This window comes from Zootoca vivipara, chromosome 2 (assembly GCF_965207765.1).
Source record: "Zootoca vivipara chromosome 2, rZooViv2.hap1.1, whole genome shotgun sequence".
In the NCBI taxonomy this organism is placed as follows: domain Eukaryota; kingdom Metazoa; phylum Chordata; class Lepidosauria; order Squamata; family Lacertidae; genus Zootoca; species Zootoca vivipara.
Window position 1 is genome coordinate 58,609,997 of NC_142584.1, and position 12,965 is coordinate 58,622,961.

At 39.4% G+C, this 12,965-nt stretch overlaps 1 protein-coding gene and 1 long non-coding RNA gene across 3 annotated transcripts in view; one reads left to right on the forward strand and one right to left on the reverse strand.

Moving 5' to 3' along the window:
• Positions 1-5,266: 5,266 nt before the first annotated feature.
• ADAMTS2 (ADAM metallopeptidase with thrombospondin type 1 motif 2) overlaps positions 5,267-12,965 on the reverse strand; it is a 211,678-nt gene continuing 203,979 nt past the window's right edge. Inside the window, exons 20-22 of one of the 2 annotated variants that reach the window (XM_035105612.3) lie at positions 12,311-12,440; positions 11,596-11,685; positions 5,267-6,187 (exon numbers count right to left, since the gene is read on the reverse strand). In XM_035105612.3, coding sequence (XP_034961503.3) covers positions 5,724-6,187; positions 11,596-11,685; positions 12,311-12,440 — 684 coding nt within the window. In that variant the 3' untranslated portion in view covers positions 5,267-5,723. The remainder of the gene's footprint in view (positions 6,188-11,595; positions 11,686-12,310; positions 12,441-12,965) is intronic. The other variant, XM_088661986.1, reaches the window with a different exon arrangement.
• On the forward strand, positions 8,072-11,444 carry LOC148686881 (uncharacterized). The gene is made up of 2 exons (XR_015948184.1): positions 8,072-8,177; positions 11,329-11,444. It is a non-coding gene; the product is annotated as an uncharacterized LOC148686881 (long non-coding RNA).

The window sequence follows — 12,965 nt, forward strand, 5'->3', positions numbered from 1 at the left end:
GATTAATCAAAGTTAAAAAGTCAAACTCCTTTGCAAAAGAACCCAGACATCTGGACTTTAATAAATTATAAAATTAAAGGTTCTGATTTGTATATACATTTTAATATACAATTCATGGCTATTCGTTGCAGCTGACGATAAGGCATATGCATTGTATGTGAATGGCTGTGCCATACGAACATAGGTAATACTGTGCATTGTAGGTGAGTAAATATAGTAGTAGTAAATGCGTTACATAGTAAAAGTAAATCACAAAAACCCTTTGAGTACTGGGTGAAGCACCATTTGGAGATATTTCAAGCAAGGCATTCTAAGGGTCAGTTCACATGACATAGGGCACTTGTTGGAAAAGGCTTGAAAATCTGGCATGTGCTGGCAACTCCCTGTACCCACCGCCAGCAGGACCCATGTCTGGCAACAAGAAGCATTTTCCTTGCAATTCCAAATGCATTTTGAATCTTGCACTTGGATGTGGGTCCATTTGTACAGCTGGCCTCGGACAATGAGCCAGTAGGCACAGGATTGTCAAGGGCCTAACACATGTCGGATGCTCATGTTTAAAGGCCCCAATTTGGTCTCCGTGGGTGCACAGCTTTTGAATGGCAGTGTTAACTGAGGAGAGAAAATTCTGCATTCAGATGAATAACTTAGTTCTGAAAACTCTTGTACATTAAAACATAGGGCTTTGATATATGGGGATAGATTAAAACAGTAACAGTGTGGTGCTAAAGGCAATGCAGCCACAGCCAGATTTTAACAGGGGTAAAAAAATAAAATAATGGGGGGGGCAGCAGTAATTTACATGAAACACGCTTACTGAGGCAGTTGAACTTAAGGGTTTCAATGAACTAGAAAAATATCCTTTGCAACACCTTGAGCTGCAGGAACCAGCCACTGAAGCCTTTCACAGCCTGAAAAGAAACATAATCATCTGCTCAGGTTTGCAGATCAAGCAGCTATTAAAGAAGAAGAAGAAAAGGTGGGTGGGAGTTGCCAATTCCAATTGAATGTTACATCCTTCCAAGTGTTTTCAGGACCAAAACTATCACATTTAAGAATAGGGTCTTTTACTATCTTTCATTTGTGGATTGTGCCAAGGACCCTGCCAGCCTCTTCTAAAAACTCAGGGCAGCAGTAGATAGAAGAGCTGTGTCACTCTACTGTGGTGCACCAGAGGCGTAGCTATGCTTTAAAATGAACAAGTAGCATTAGGCTACTGTGTAGAGTGCTAGGTATACAATGGAAAAGAAGACATTGCATGCTCCACAATAGAGTCAGCAACTTATGAAAGCTTCGTCAAACAAAAATTAACCCAGTTATTCCAGCACAAGAGAAATCAAGTACTATAATAGTCTAGGACTCAGCTAGATTGGTAAAGAAAAAGTGATTTATATGCGTTGCATATGCGATATAACCCTGTGCCACCAGATGGCACCGTGGAGTCCTGCTTTTGCTAACTTGATTTCTCATACAAAGTTTACAACATGTTTAACTGAAACGCTTCTTTGATGTGTGTAGATCCAGCCTGGGTCAGGCATGAGACAGTTGATTTCCCCCTGTGATTTCCCTTTTTGCATTCCACTTCCATATCTAGTATGTATGCTTAGACATGCAGTAAGTAAATAGCCTATTCTGTCAACATGCTGGCAGCCACCTCTGTCGCTAAAAAGCAACTAGGAAACAGCTACAAAGAAAGGGGATTTTGTTTGGCAGTGCTTTTGTGGTTTGTTTGTTTTTTGTAGGGTGGAAATACAAAAAGAAATTAAAAGGTGACAGTATTCCGTAGCAGAAAGTACTGTCACAAAGTGTGCCTTGGTCAGGGTAAAGTTATCTTCTAATACAAAACTACAGATGCAGCAGAAAGAGAGGAAGCAGCGAGGAAGGAAAAGATCTGTATATGTTCTAAAGAAAAAAAAATAAGCCCACATTTTAAATTTTGTAAATATAGAAATTCTTCTCCATTAACAGTTAAACAATAAGTACTTCTCTCATTATTTAGCTGGCAATGTGCTCCAACGTTACTGGGCAGCACCACTGTAGGACTTGTAAACAGTTTCTTTTTCTTTCTTGTAGGTCTCATATGCCCTGAACAGCAGGACAATAGGCACGAATCTAGCAGCTGAAGTTCTTCCCAGCACCGAGTTTCAGTTATAAGGTAAGCTGTGCCTCTCAGACTTCTACCCATATGAGTTTTAAAGGCACAGAAGCCCTATCACTGTATCAAAGAGTCTTGTGGAAGCAATGGGATGGGAAAACTTGAGGTGATAAAATAAATATGGGACAGCAAGAAGATCTGCAGTGATGCCCTTTCCCCCATCATAGCAGGATTACGGGGAAACCATTTTTGAGGGGAGAAATACCAAGGATAGTGGAGCTACTTTAATACATATCTCCCATTGCCACTTGACTTCCACATTAATGAAGGCTATAGGCACAGTGTACCATTTTCAGTCTGTAAGGGAGAGCTCAAGTGTGCCCTGCTGGGCTTCCTCCCCCATTTCTTTGCCTCACTGAAGCCCCCAACATTTTAAAAGCTGCTTACAATACATCAAGGGGGGGGGTTTAGTATGATACGAGGTGAAAGACCCACTGGCCATGTGAAGCTCTTATTCAAATGCACCTCTAGATAATGGCCTAAACAGACCAAAAGCCACTTTTATCCATTTGTTTGGAACAAAAAAAAATATGTATGAAATTGTCCTCATTTCCACGAAGTGATGGCATAATATTGTGCTACAAAGCATTCTGCTGGGTGGCTGCCTTTCCAGAAAAACTGAGCAATTCTATGTCCCTAATTACTAACACATGCCCCTAATTGCTTCCAATATCATTAGCAAGTTCCAATAAAATTAATTAGCTGTCATGGGAATTATTTCTTCAGACCACATTATTATGCTACATATACAGTGAACAGAACAGAACATGCAATTGCCCCCTTTTTTTGAGGGGGTAGGGCGGAGAAACTAACTTCTGAATTAAGCCAAGATTAAGATTATATCAGGCCTTACACTGGAAAGACCTCTCCCACTAAATAGGCTGTCATTTGGGAAATATTTTCCACCATAGGTGTTCATGGAAGTACATTAATAAGAAAGGGGACAAAGAGCGAGAGAAAGTGGAATCAGACTGTTTGGCAAAAAAGCAAACCTATGTCTTTCAGATGAGTTCTACAATTTCAGAGGAAGACCAGCCAGGGCCAGCCCAGGACATTTTGGCTCCAAAATGGTGCTAAGGAACATCAGGCTCTGCTGCCCCAGTGAATCCTGTCACCTGAGGCATTCACCTCACTTTGCCTCATGAATGGGCCGGCCCTGGTAGTAGTCTTGAGATGTTTACTGTTTCCAGAATGTTCTGCTATGTCAATAGTACTGTACGTTGGAACTCTCACTCATGGAACAACCATCCTGATCCCGATAAAGATATCTGTGTAGAAGCAGACTAACACTGCTGGGATTATGCCAGGAGTTGTTGCATGTGGCTAGAATGAGATCAGGAGCAATACATTTTAAAAGGGGAACTCGCGCTGCTTGAATATAAAACCCATCCTATATTGTATGCCATGATCATAATAGCATGCCAAATTTTATTCCCTGTGAACGTAAAAGAGTGATGTGGCTAATTATAATATATCCAGATATTGGTCTCATTAGATCTGGTTGAAATAGAATCTACTCATTAATTAACATGGATGATTTTGAACAACCACCATCTATTTGCCACTTACAAGGTATGCCAATGAAAATTTTGGATTGCTTAATAATTTGCCTCTGAAATCTGTGGTTTAACTTGTACTAATGAGCTGCTGTTCAGTTAGATTATGAAGACAGCAACAGCATCCAGAATCTCACATTAACTGGTAAGCATTAAGAAGCTCAGATAAACATGGTAGTCAGGGCAGGAAGATTTTTTTAACACACACACACACACACACACACACACACACACACACACACACAGGCTTATTAGTCCATGCAGCCATTGAACTACTAGCAATAGCACCCACAATATTTCCCTTTGCTCAGCCATTTTCCCCAGCAGCCACTAGATGTGTAAAAATAGCAGATATCCCTGGGAGTGTGATCTATTTCACTATCAAGTTAAATTGATGGGAAAACTTTGTTTTCAGAGCTGGCTCAAGCTTTAAGACCATACCTAGTCAGGAATTAATATGGATGATAACCGACTATGATGCTGCAAGCTTCCTGAAAGTGCTATGTGGGATGAAACCAGTACTCAAAGGGCTGTCAAACTATACATTGCTAAGCGATTCAGTACTGTGTATACATATATATGCATAATGACATGCGTTTGCTTCTGCTACAGTACAGTTGTCCTAATGAATGGCTGAAAACCCAAGTTGTTCACCATCACAGTTACATAACATTGCACTGTAAAACAAAAACAAAAAACGGAATAAGCAAAAGCTACATTTTCTCCACACACGAAAAGCACCAAATGAAATCAAAGGGCAATCCAGTCATTTAAATGAATCGGAGTATTGGTAAAAGTTGGGGGGAAATGATCTACACCGTTAAAACTCTGTAGTAATTGCATTGCAGGAATTTAAGATGATGACATTCAGACCAGAGGTGACTGGGGGCAATGCAGCTCGATCCGGTGAGTGAATATATTAATAATTTAAAACCTATTTTCCTGAATGCTATTATTTTAGAACATGGTGCTAAAGTTTAGTGTGCTACTCCTCTAGCTGAAGTTGATTGGGGCTAGTATATTGATTAATGTTAAGAATGCATTGGTCCTTAAGTGTGAGAAAAAGCAGATACAGTGATGATGCCTTTTACTGGAGCAACCCCCAACACTAGCATGCAAAATGTTCCTTCTACAAGGACAACAGTGTTAAAAGCTACTTTGGTCTGACTTGTGCTGCATGTAGTAATCATCATTCTGTTGTTGTTTTTGCTTTCTTATGCAACCTCTGAAGAACCCTCCCTTCCCAACCAGATTTTGTACATTACGTAGCATCACTTCTGACCTACTTTGTTTTTCAAGTGGTTAACAGAAAGCTTGATTTATGCTTGATTCCTGAAACAGGATCTGAGTTAGGTCCTTTATATCATGGTAGCCCCCCTTTTTTTTGCTGCCGTCTGAGTATGGTAGCACCGCCATTTAATTCAATGGAAAGACAGGCAAAAATGGCGCACCAGATTCCAGCACACTGACTTTGACATAAGTTCCACTGAAATAAATAGAACCTATTTCCAAATAAGTATATTTAGGACTTGATTCCCCCCCCCCTTTTTTAAAAAAACAAACAAACAGACATGTGCTTCCCTGAAGCTGAGGTTCTATCAATAGGCCTCTAAACATTGCTGAGGGATTTGGATCAAGCTATTAGAATCTCTTCTTAATTCTACAGAGTGCACCCCAGAAACATTCTGTTGGACTCAAGAACATACACTGAGGGCACAAGAGAGCCCACAAAAGAATCCTGTTGACCTTAGCGAGGCACCACCACTAAGTAGCAGTGGAACTTATGAGGATATTGCACTAGTATCTGTGGCACCTTGTAACCCTAGCCATTATAATATTTATATTAACTTAAATAATCCTAAATTTCTTTTTTATTGCAGGCTATAGCATTTGGCATTTCTGCCATAGCACCACTATTTGTATCTAAGTCTCTATGATGACATGGGCTTTGCTGCAGAGTTGGTAACATCTCTCTATAAGAGAGGAAAACAACTTTGTGTTATCTTTCCATTTTAATGCAATTTCCTGAGCATTTCTTGTTTCCTTTTTTCAGCCATCAGCTCTTGAATCCTTTGGTTCCTTGTCCGTTCGTAAGGTGGTCTCCTCCGCAAGATGATGTTGTGGTGTGGCACTTCATTTTCCAGTCCGTGAATTTTATACGGAACATCCAGTGTGTTGCCTTCTGGCCGATCTTCAGTTGCATTGGAACCGGTGAGGGTTATCTTGGGAACAATGGGTGGGCCTGAAGTGGTATGTGAGATGTGCACGTCAACAGGTGTTGTAAGTGTTGGAGAGGTAGCCTCTTCGATATCATTAACCTTGCTATGGTTGGATTCTGTTGAGTTTACACTTCCTGTTTTGTTACTGTACATTTTACAAGACTTGCAACATAGTTTATTGTAACCAGGAATTGTACAGTACCGAGAGAGAACTTCCATGCGACAAAACATTGACTTGTCTCCTTGGCAACGTTCTTCTGGAAGAGAAAAACAGGAATTATGTGTATACTATAAAACCAGAGTCAGAATCAAGCAAACTTGAACTTAGAGGCTCATGTATACAATATTACTAAGACCTGATACTGGGCCTTGACTGAAGCATTCTCACGTTTCTTGCAGTGATCTAAAATTTCACATCAGAATTTTACACACTGCTCCAAGCTTTATGATATGTGATGACAAATTAGAAGGGGACCCACTTACATTCCTGAATGTTGTGGTTTCAAGATGCTCTTGCCTCAGACTCACACACATTATGGCTGCTTAATGGGATGCAATTGTGTAGCAATGGATCCATATGGTGTCTGGGAGGGACCGCTCACCAGATGGATTACCTTAATCACATGGAGAATTTCCTTACACTTGTATCCGCAGCTGGCATTGAGTGTGGAAATTCATGAACATCTCTGACACACTGGAGGGGTTGCATGTTGCTGTCACCATGCTGAATAGGGTGGGTCATAAAAAACTTTTTTTTGAAAATGTTTCCTCCCTTGATCTCATATCAGGCGTATGGTATAAACATAGTCAAATTTCAAATTTGGGACAAATCGGTTAATATTTAGACCCTGCTCCTACAGATTGAAATTTTGCCTCACTACGAGTGATGAAAACATGGGAATTTGACTCATTTATTCTCAGTATGTTAAATTGTGAACTAATAAACATATATTTTAGTTTTTATGTAGAGCAATAATAGTTGCATAATATTATTTTCTGCAATATTTATTTATTTAAGATAAAACATGTTGATAATTTACATGAAAAACCAATGGTTTTGAACAAATAATATGAGATCAAGGGAGGAAACATTTTCCAAAAAAAGTTTTTTATGACCCACCCTAATGCTGAAGCACTTCCAATAGCTTCTCTCACATGGTATCCATAACATCACACCCCTGGCCCTGATCAACCAGCTTTAGCTTGTGCCACTGGAAACGGACTCCTGGTTCATTAAGTTGAAGAACTCCAGGGGCAGTCAATCAATCTATATTGCTGGCCACTAGGCTCTGATTTTCCTTAGCCAGGGGCTGCAATGGAAACTTCAGGTAACTTTTTAGAAGCTCAGATGACGTTGTTTTTTTTTTTAATTGCATCCCTGTTGTTGTTTTGATTACAGCAAGGATTTGTTTTACATTAGTATATTGACATCCAGCTAGCAGGTTTGGTAAGCTGCCCAAAAAAGAAGGATTTCTGCTTCATGGCCTCCTAGGATTAATAATAATAATAATAATAATAATAATAATAATAATAATAATAATAATTTATTATTTATACCCCGCCCATCTGGCCGGGTTCCCCCAGCCACTCTGGGCGGCTTCCAACAAAACAGAAATTCTAAAATACAGATTAAAAGAATTTAGCAGTGGCATTGGGTTATACGGAATGGGTGGCCAATGATGAAAAATTGAAGGTCAATGTGAACTCTCAAAGCAGGGAAAAAATACTATACAGAAAGAAAGAAAGAAAGAAAGAAAGAAAGAAAGAAAGAAAGAAAGAAAGAAAGAAAGAAAGAAAGAAAGAAAGAAAGCACTTTACCCATGGCAGCACATGTTGCAGTTGTAATGTACAATGCTTCCTATTCAACACACGCCATTCCATTCTCCTTCCCACGTGGGTTTCTGACCCCCATGCTCAGTTTCCCTGTTAGGTGTTCCCCCCTGAGGTTTTTTCAGTGCTTTTTCAAACCTTGAGGTTCTCCTGAACCTGCAGACACCGCTCTCACAGCTGTAGATGGTGCCATTTTGCTGCTGTTCTACTGGTCTAACACCAACGTTTCCTGCACCTTTATATACAGGATGAACAGGAGGCAGGTTCTTCCAAACACCTTTGTACGGACAAGGAATTGACAGCGAGATCAAATCCAGGGTCCCTGGGGCATGCACAATACTGCTCAAGAATATGTTCCTGTCACTCATCCCTTTATGTGTTTACTTCTGGAGGACACCCATGCCGCCTTAACATAAGGTAAGCCTGAGTGAAGCAGATGCATGAGGAAGCAGATTTTGAACTGTCGGATGTGCCGTCATGATTTACAATCCACTGAGAAACTTTCCAGTGCAAGCCTCACTGAAATGAACCTTGTATTGCTCTTGTCCATTTCAATGAAGCCTCCATGGAGTTCACCAGGATGATAGTTCACCTTTTCTTAATTAGTGGGAGGAGTGCTTCAAGCACCAGAACGTATTTGGCCTGCCCTGGTAAAACTAGGGCTCAAATGGTAAAAATCCATTTGTAAAGCTCAATGGCCCTTTTAGAGCAGGAGCTATTTCTTCCAATGTGGGCAACAAGGAGCAGAGAAGCAATGAGTGGTGTTTGTGGAGGAGGGCTTAACCCCATCTTCTATTTCTCTCCTTGAAATCCACCCTCCCAGCAGCATCGGTCCCCCATGAGGTTCCAAATGCACATTTTCAAGTGTTCTAAGGAGAAGGGTGCAAGTAACCATGATGTCATCGCAACGTCACAAGCACTGCAGGCAGGTATAGCAGCAGCATGTGTGTCAGGCTCTCAACCACATTGCAACATAAAGCATCACCTGATCAAATGCAGACACATTCACTGATTTTAGAAAGGATACACAGCGTCTCTTCACGCATCCTCTACTTAAGTAAATTAGGGTATGAGTGTGTTTAGTTGGCAAACATATCAGTCTAGGAAATTTAGAATTGATTAATGAAGACAACTTTACATTAGCCCCTTTCTACATGAACTAACAGTTCTTTTGTTTTGAGGGCTAGAGAACAATAAAAAAGGTGATATTGTGTTAACTAGGCAGTTCATTATGAACTCAAATCCCATTGGGTTAAATTAATAAGGGAGAAAAGGAACTTCCCTAGACTTCTGTAAAAACATATATTCTTTATATATAAACTCATTCTAAGAAATAGGATTAGAATATTACCAAATTTATAAAATGAGTAAATCATAGCAAGTATTTCAAACTTAAGTTTGTTGGCTGTTCAAAGAACCTCTTAAAGCATCTTTAGAAAAATGCCTTATTTCAACAACAGTGAAACATTCCCCCAAAACATGCAGATCAGAGTCACATGAAATAATTGACTTTTGCGATACAGTCAATATACTTCCCATTCATAATTACATTTTATATAAAGAAATCTACAGAAGGATAGCCATGTTAGTCTGTTGCAGCAAAAACAACAGAATCAGAGTCTTAAACATATTTTTGGTGGGCATAAATGCCTGTCTGCTGCAACCCAGTTGCACACTCAAAAGTTTATGCCACAATAAACCTTAGTCTTTAAGGTGCACTCTTGGATGTTTCTCTTGCATATATGTCAGAGTAAGTTTATTTTGTTTTCCTAAAGCAAAACTGCCAGACCTGCTGAACTTTCATCTTATTTTATTTTGCAGTATGCATGACAGACTGGAAGTATGTCTTCAACTGAGCAGTAAGAAAAAAATAGTCATTTGCACAGTCACTTTGGTACACATTTCAACTGGCCTCATAAAAAAATATTGAAAAGCAAACTGAATTGGCACATCTTTAATAATATGTTAAATACATACAAAACACTAATAAAATATCCCTGATAAACCAAAGTGCATATAGATCTAGTGCACAATGCCCAGATACCTTATTGCACCATTCTCTATAGCCATCCATAGCTTGAAACAACACTCAACAGTTGTCTATTTAAAGGTAACTAACAGTCATGAATAAGTTGATAACAGTTAAACACCAATTATTTTACATAACAGTATTTAGTGCCAGATAACGCGTCTTTGCCATTTAAGTTGCCATGTAAAATTACTAACAGGTTGCAGGCAATCATCATAGTAACAGCAAAATTTAAATATGTGATCACATGATAATGACAATTTTGAAGTGCTACATTGTTAGAAGATCCACAGGACCACCTTCCTAAGGGATATGATTTGGTGGAGAAAGGTAGCAAGCAAGTTGCCATGATCCCCAGGTACTGATATGCGCCTGTTATTTGATGTTTATATAAGTGGTTTTATGAACAGTGAGTTATAGATCTTCAGCACAAACACATGCCGAAGCAATATCTACCAGTTAAAACAGGGTAAGTTGGGCAATGGCCCCCCTTTTTTTTAGGTGGGTAGTGATCCTTTCCTTTCTCATACACCGACTGTGCAAATGTCCGTCCAGTGTTTTAGCATTCAAGTAAAAACACCATACATGAATATCAATTCATGGTACCAGTGCACTATTTGTATATTTAAAGCTGGAACTGGTGGTTAATGCCAATGCAGTTAAAGTTTAAGGCATTTTTCTAAATGTAGTTTCTTTCTCCCTAAGCAAAATGAAACAAAGCAATAAAAATTGAGGTAATTCTGTCATTGTTCACGCTGTTATGTTTGCCAGTTGACACATCTATAGATCACAAACATACACGTGCGCACACGCACACACACACACACACAACTGAACCAGTCAAGTCAAACATGCAAATGGTGAAAAAAGACTGATGGATGCAATGATGTATAAAGAGTTCACTGCTGAACAATTCTTGACATTGCACAGCACGACAATGTCATATTGTCTCCATGATATTAAAATACTGCACACCACAACCTGTAGCATAGACCACATGTTTTGCCATATTGTTTTTCTATTTGCATTATATGTATTTAAAAATATTAATTATAATAACATAAGGAACTTTCTGGCAAAATTGTGTGAAGATTCCCTTGCTGGTTTTGGAAAGAAAAAAATATAGGTAGAAGAGCTTCAATAAAAGCATAGTACAGTAGCAGCATTTGACAGGAATATCAAGGGTTTCATTTACCTGTAGTAATAAACTTCTTTCATGGAAACAAATGAAAATGTTAAAGCCAGGGATTAAAAAAATTGTGACGCATGATTTAAGAAGCAATGAGACTATTAAGAACCATGATGGAATGAGCACTTTCATTTGACTACCCTGCAAAAACACTGAAGCTAACTTGTTGTGAGACAGAGGACCTTTAGACAAAAGGAGAACTTTTAGCACTACAAGGTGTCATTATTGTGATGTGATCACATTCACAATAAGTTCTCGGTTTCACCATCAAACTGAAATCATGAGCCAGTTAGGAGCCTTTTTTCACCATCACCAATCAACAAGCAAACTGATACCAGCTCACTTTTTAGAGGACTTCCAACACACCGAAGAGATCCAACTTCACACATCCAACACCTTCACGATCGCCACTGCAGCAAGTGCTACTCAATCTCCAGAGAAGAAAGACACTGTGCGCCAAGGCCCAGCGTAGGGGAAAAAAGATTCAGCCCAAGGTAAGACTTGGCAGATTCAAGGAAATTTTCCATATAGGAAGAAGAATAGAGCAGAAGGCAAAGTCCACATTTGATGTGGCATGCATTTAAGGGCAAAGGCAGAGTTATAAATGGGTCTTTTACTTGAAGATATTTTCTGGCTGGGATAATCTGGGTCCGGTCTTGACAGCCATTGTATCATGTAAGTTTTCTTTGATGTATCAGATGAATTTCCTGAAAGTGAAGGAAAAAAATATTAGCACATTTGTAAGCTTCTTAATGCACCATTTTGGTTGACTAAACAGAATCAGTAGCTACTATTCTAAGAAAGAAAATAACTTTTGAAAAGCTACAGCAGTACATTATTAGTTTTAAAGAATGTAAGTTGGGGCACCTCTACTCAAATTCATCACATTGGTGAAATGTCTGCAGAAAAGTCAAGACAAAACAGAACAAATTTGTGTATCACACACATGCTTTTTCATGCAGGCTTCCTACCATTTCAAGGATTTGTCACACATACGATTTTGGTTCTCTGATGACTCTACCTCTCTACTGGTGTGGTACACGTTTTCAAACAGGTCCAGTCTGCAACATGTATGCCTAAAAATGTTGCAGCCTGGACCTGTTTGAAAACATATGTACCACACCAGTAGAAAGGTAGTGTCATCAGAGAACCAAAATGGACACCTGCCCCCTTTTTATTTCTTTTGCTAAGCTGAACACACAGAAGTTAAATGTGTGTAAGTTGCAGGCTTACTGTATTCTAAAAAATCATTACAAAATTTAATTGTATCACTGGGACAATTGTCACAAAGCATCCACCCCAAATAAACAGAAAAGGGAGATCAACACTCACCGGGACACAAAGGTAGAATGCATAACCTTCTTGTCTCTGGCTTGTCTTCTTTACAGAAGCCAATAACGTTTTCTCTTGTCCTGCACAGAACTTGTCTGTCTTGGGTACCATTACCACAGGTTACAGAGCACTGGAGAGAAAACAGAAACTAGGAGTCAACTTGGCTTTTGCTAATTTATCGGCAGTTGGCATTTGTCACAGGTAACATGATTTATATGAAAACGATTATTTATCGTTACTTACCACTGTTCATTGTCGTCATCAGTACAACCAAGAACCCTAAACCAAAGTGGACTCTAACTGCTATATATGGTAATGTTAGATGTTAGATTACAACAAGCCAGCCTTGTATTTCTTTGGAGCAAAGGAGCTCCAATGACCACAGAGAGCTTCTTTTCTGCTGTGGATCTACTATGTCCATTGAAATAAAGAGGTAAGCTGCATGCGTATTTGTGTTCTATGTGCATAATGCAACCCACAAGGGGCTCTGACTTGGGGTGTTTGCCTGTCTGAAGTGTTTGTAATAATAATAGCAAATGAGTACAGCAAATGCAGAACTCTGCAGTAAGTTAGCATCCTGAATTGCTGGTCCATGCATCCCCTGCTATGTAGGCTACTGCCCTCAGGGTGGTTCATTGTTCCAGATTGCTTCCCT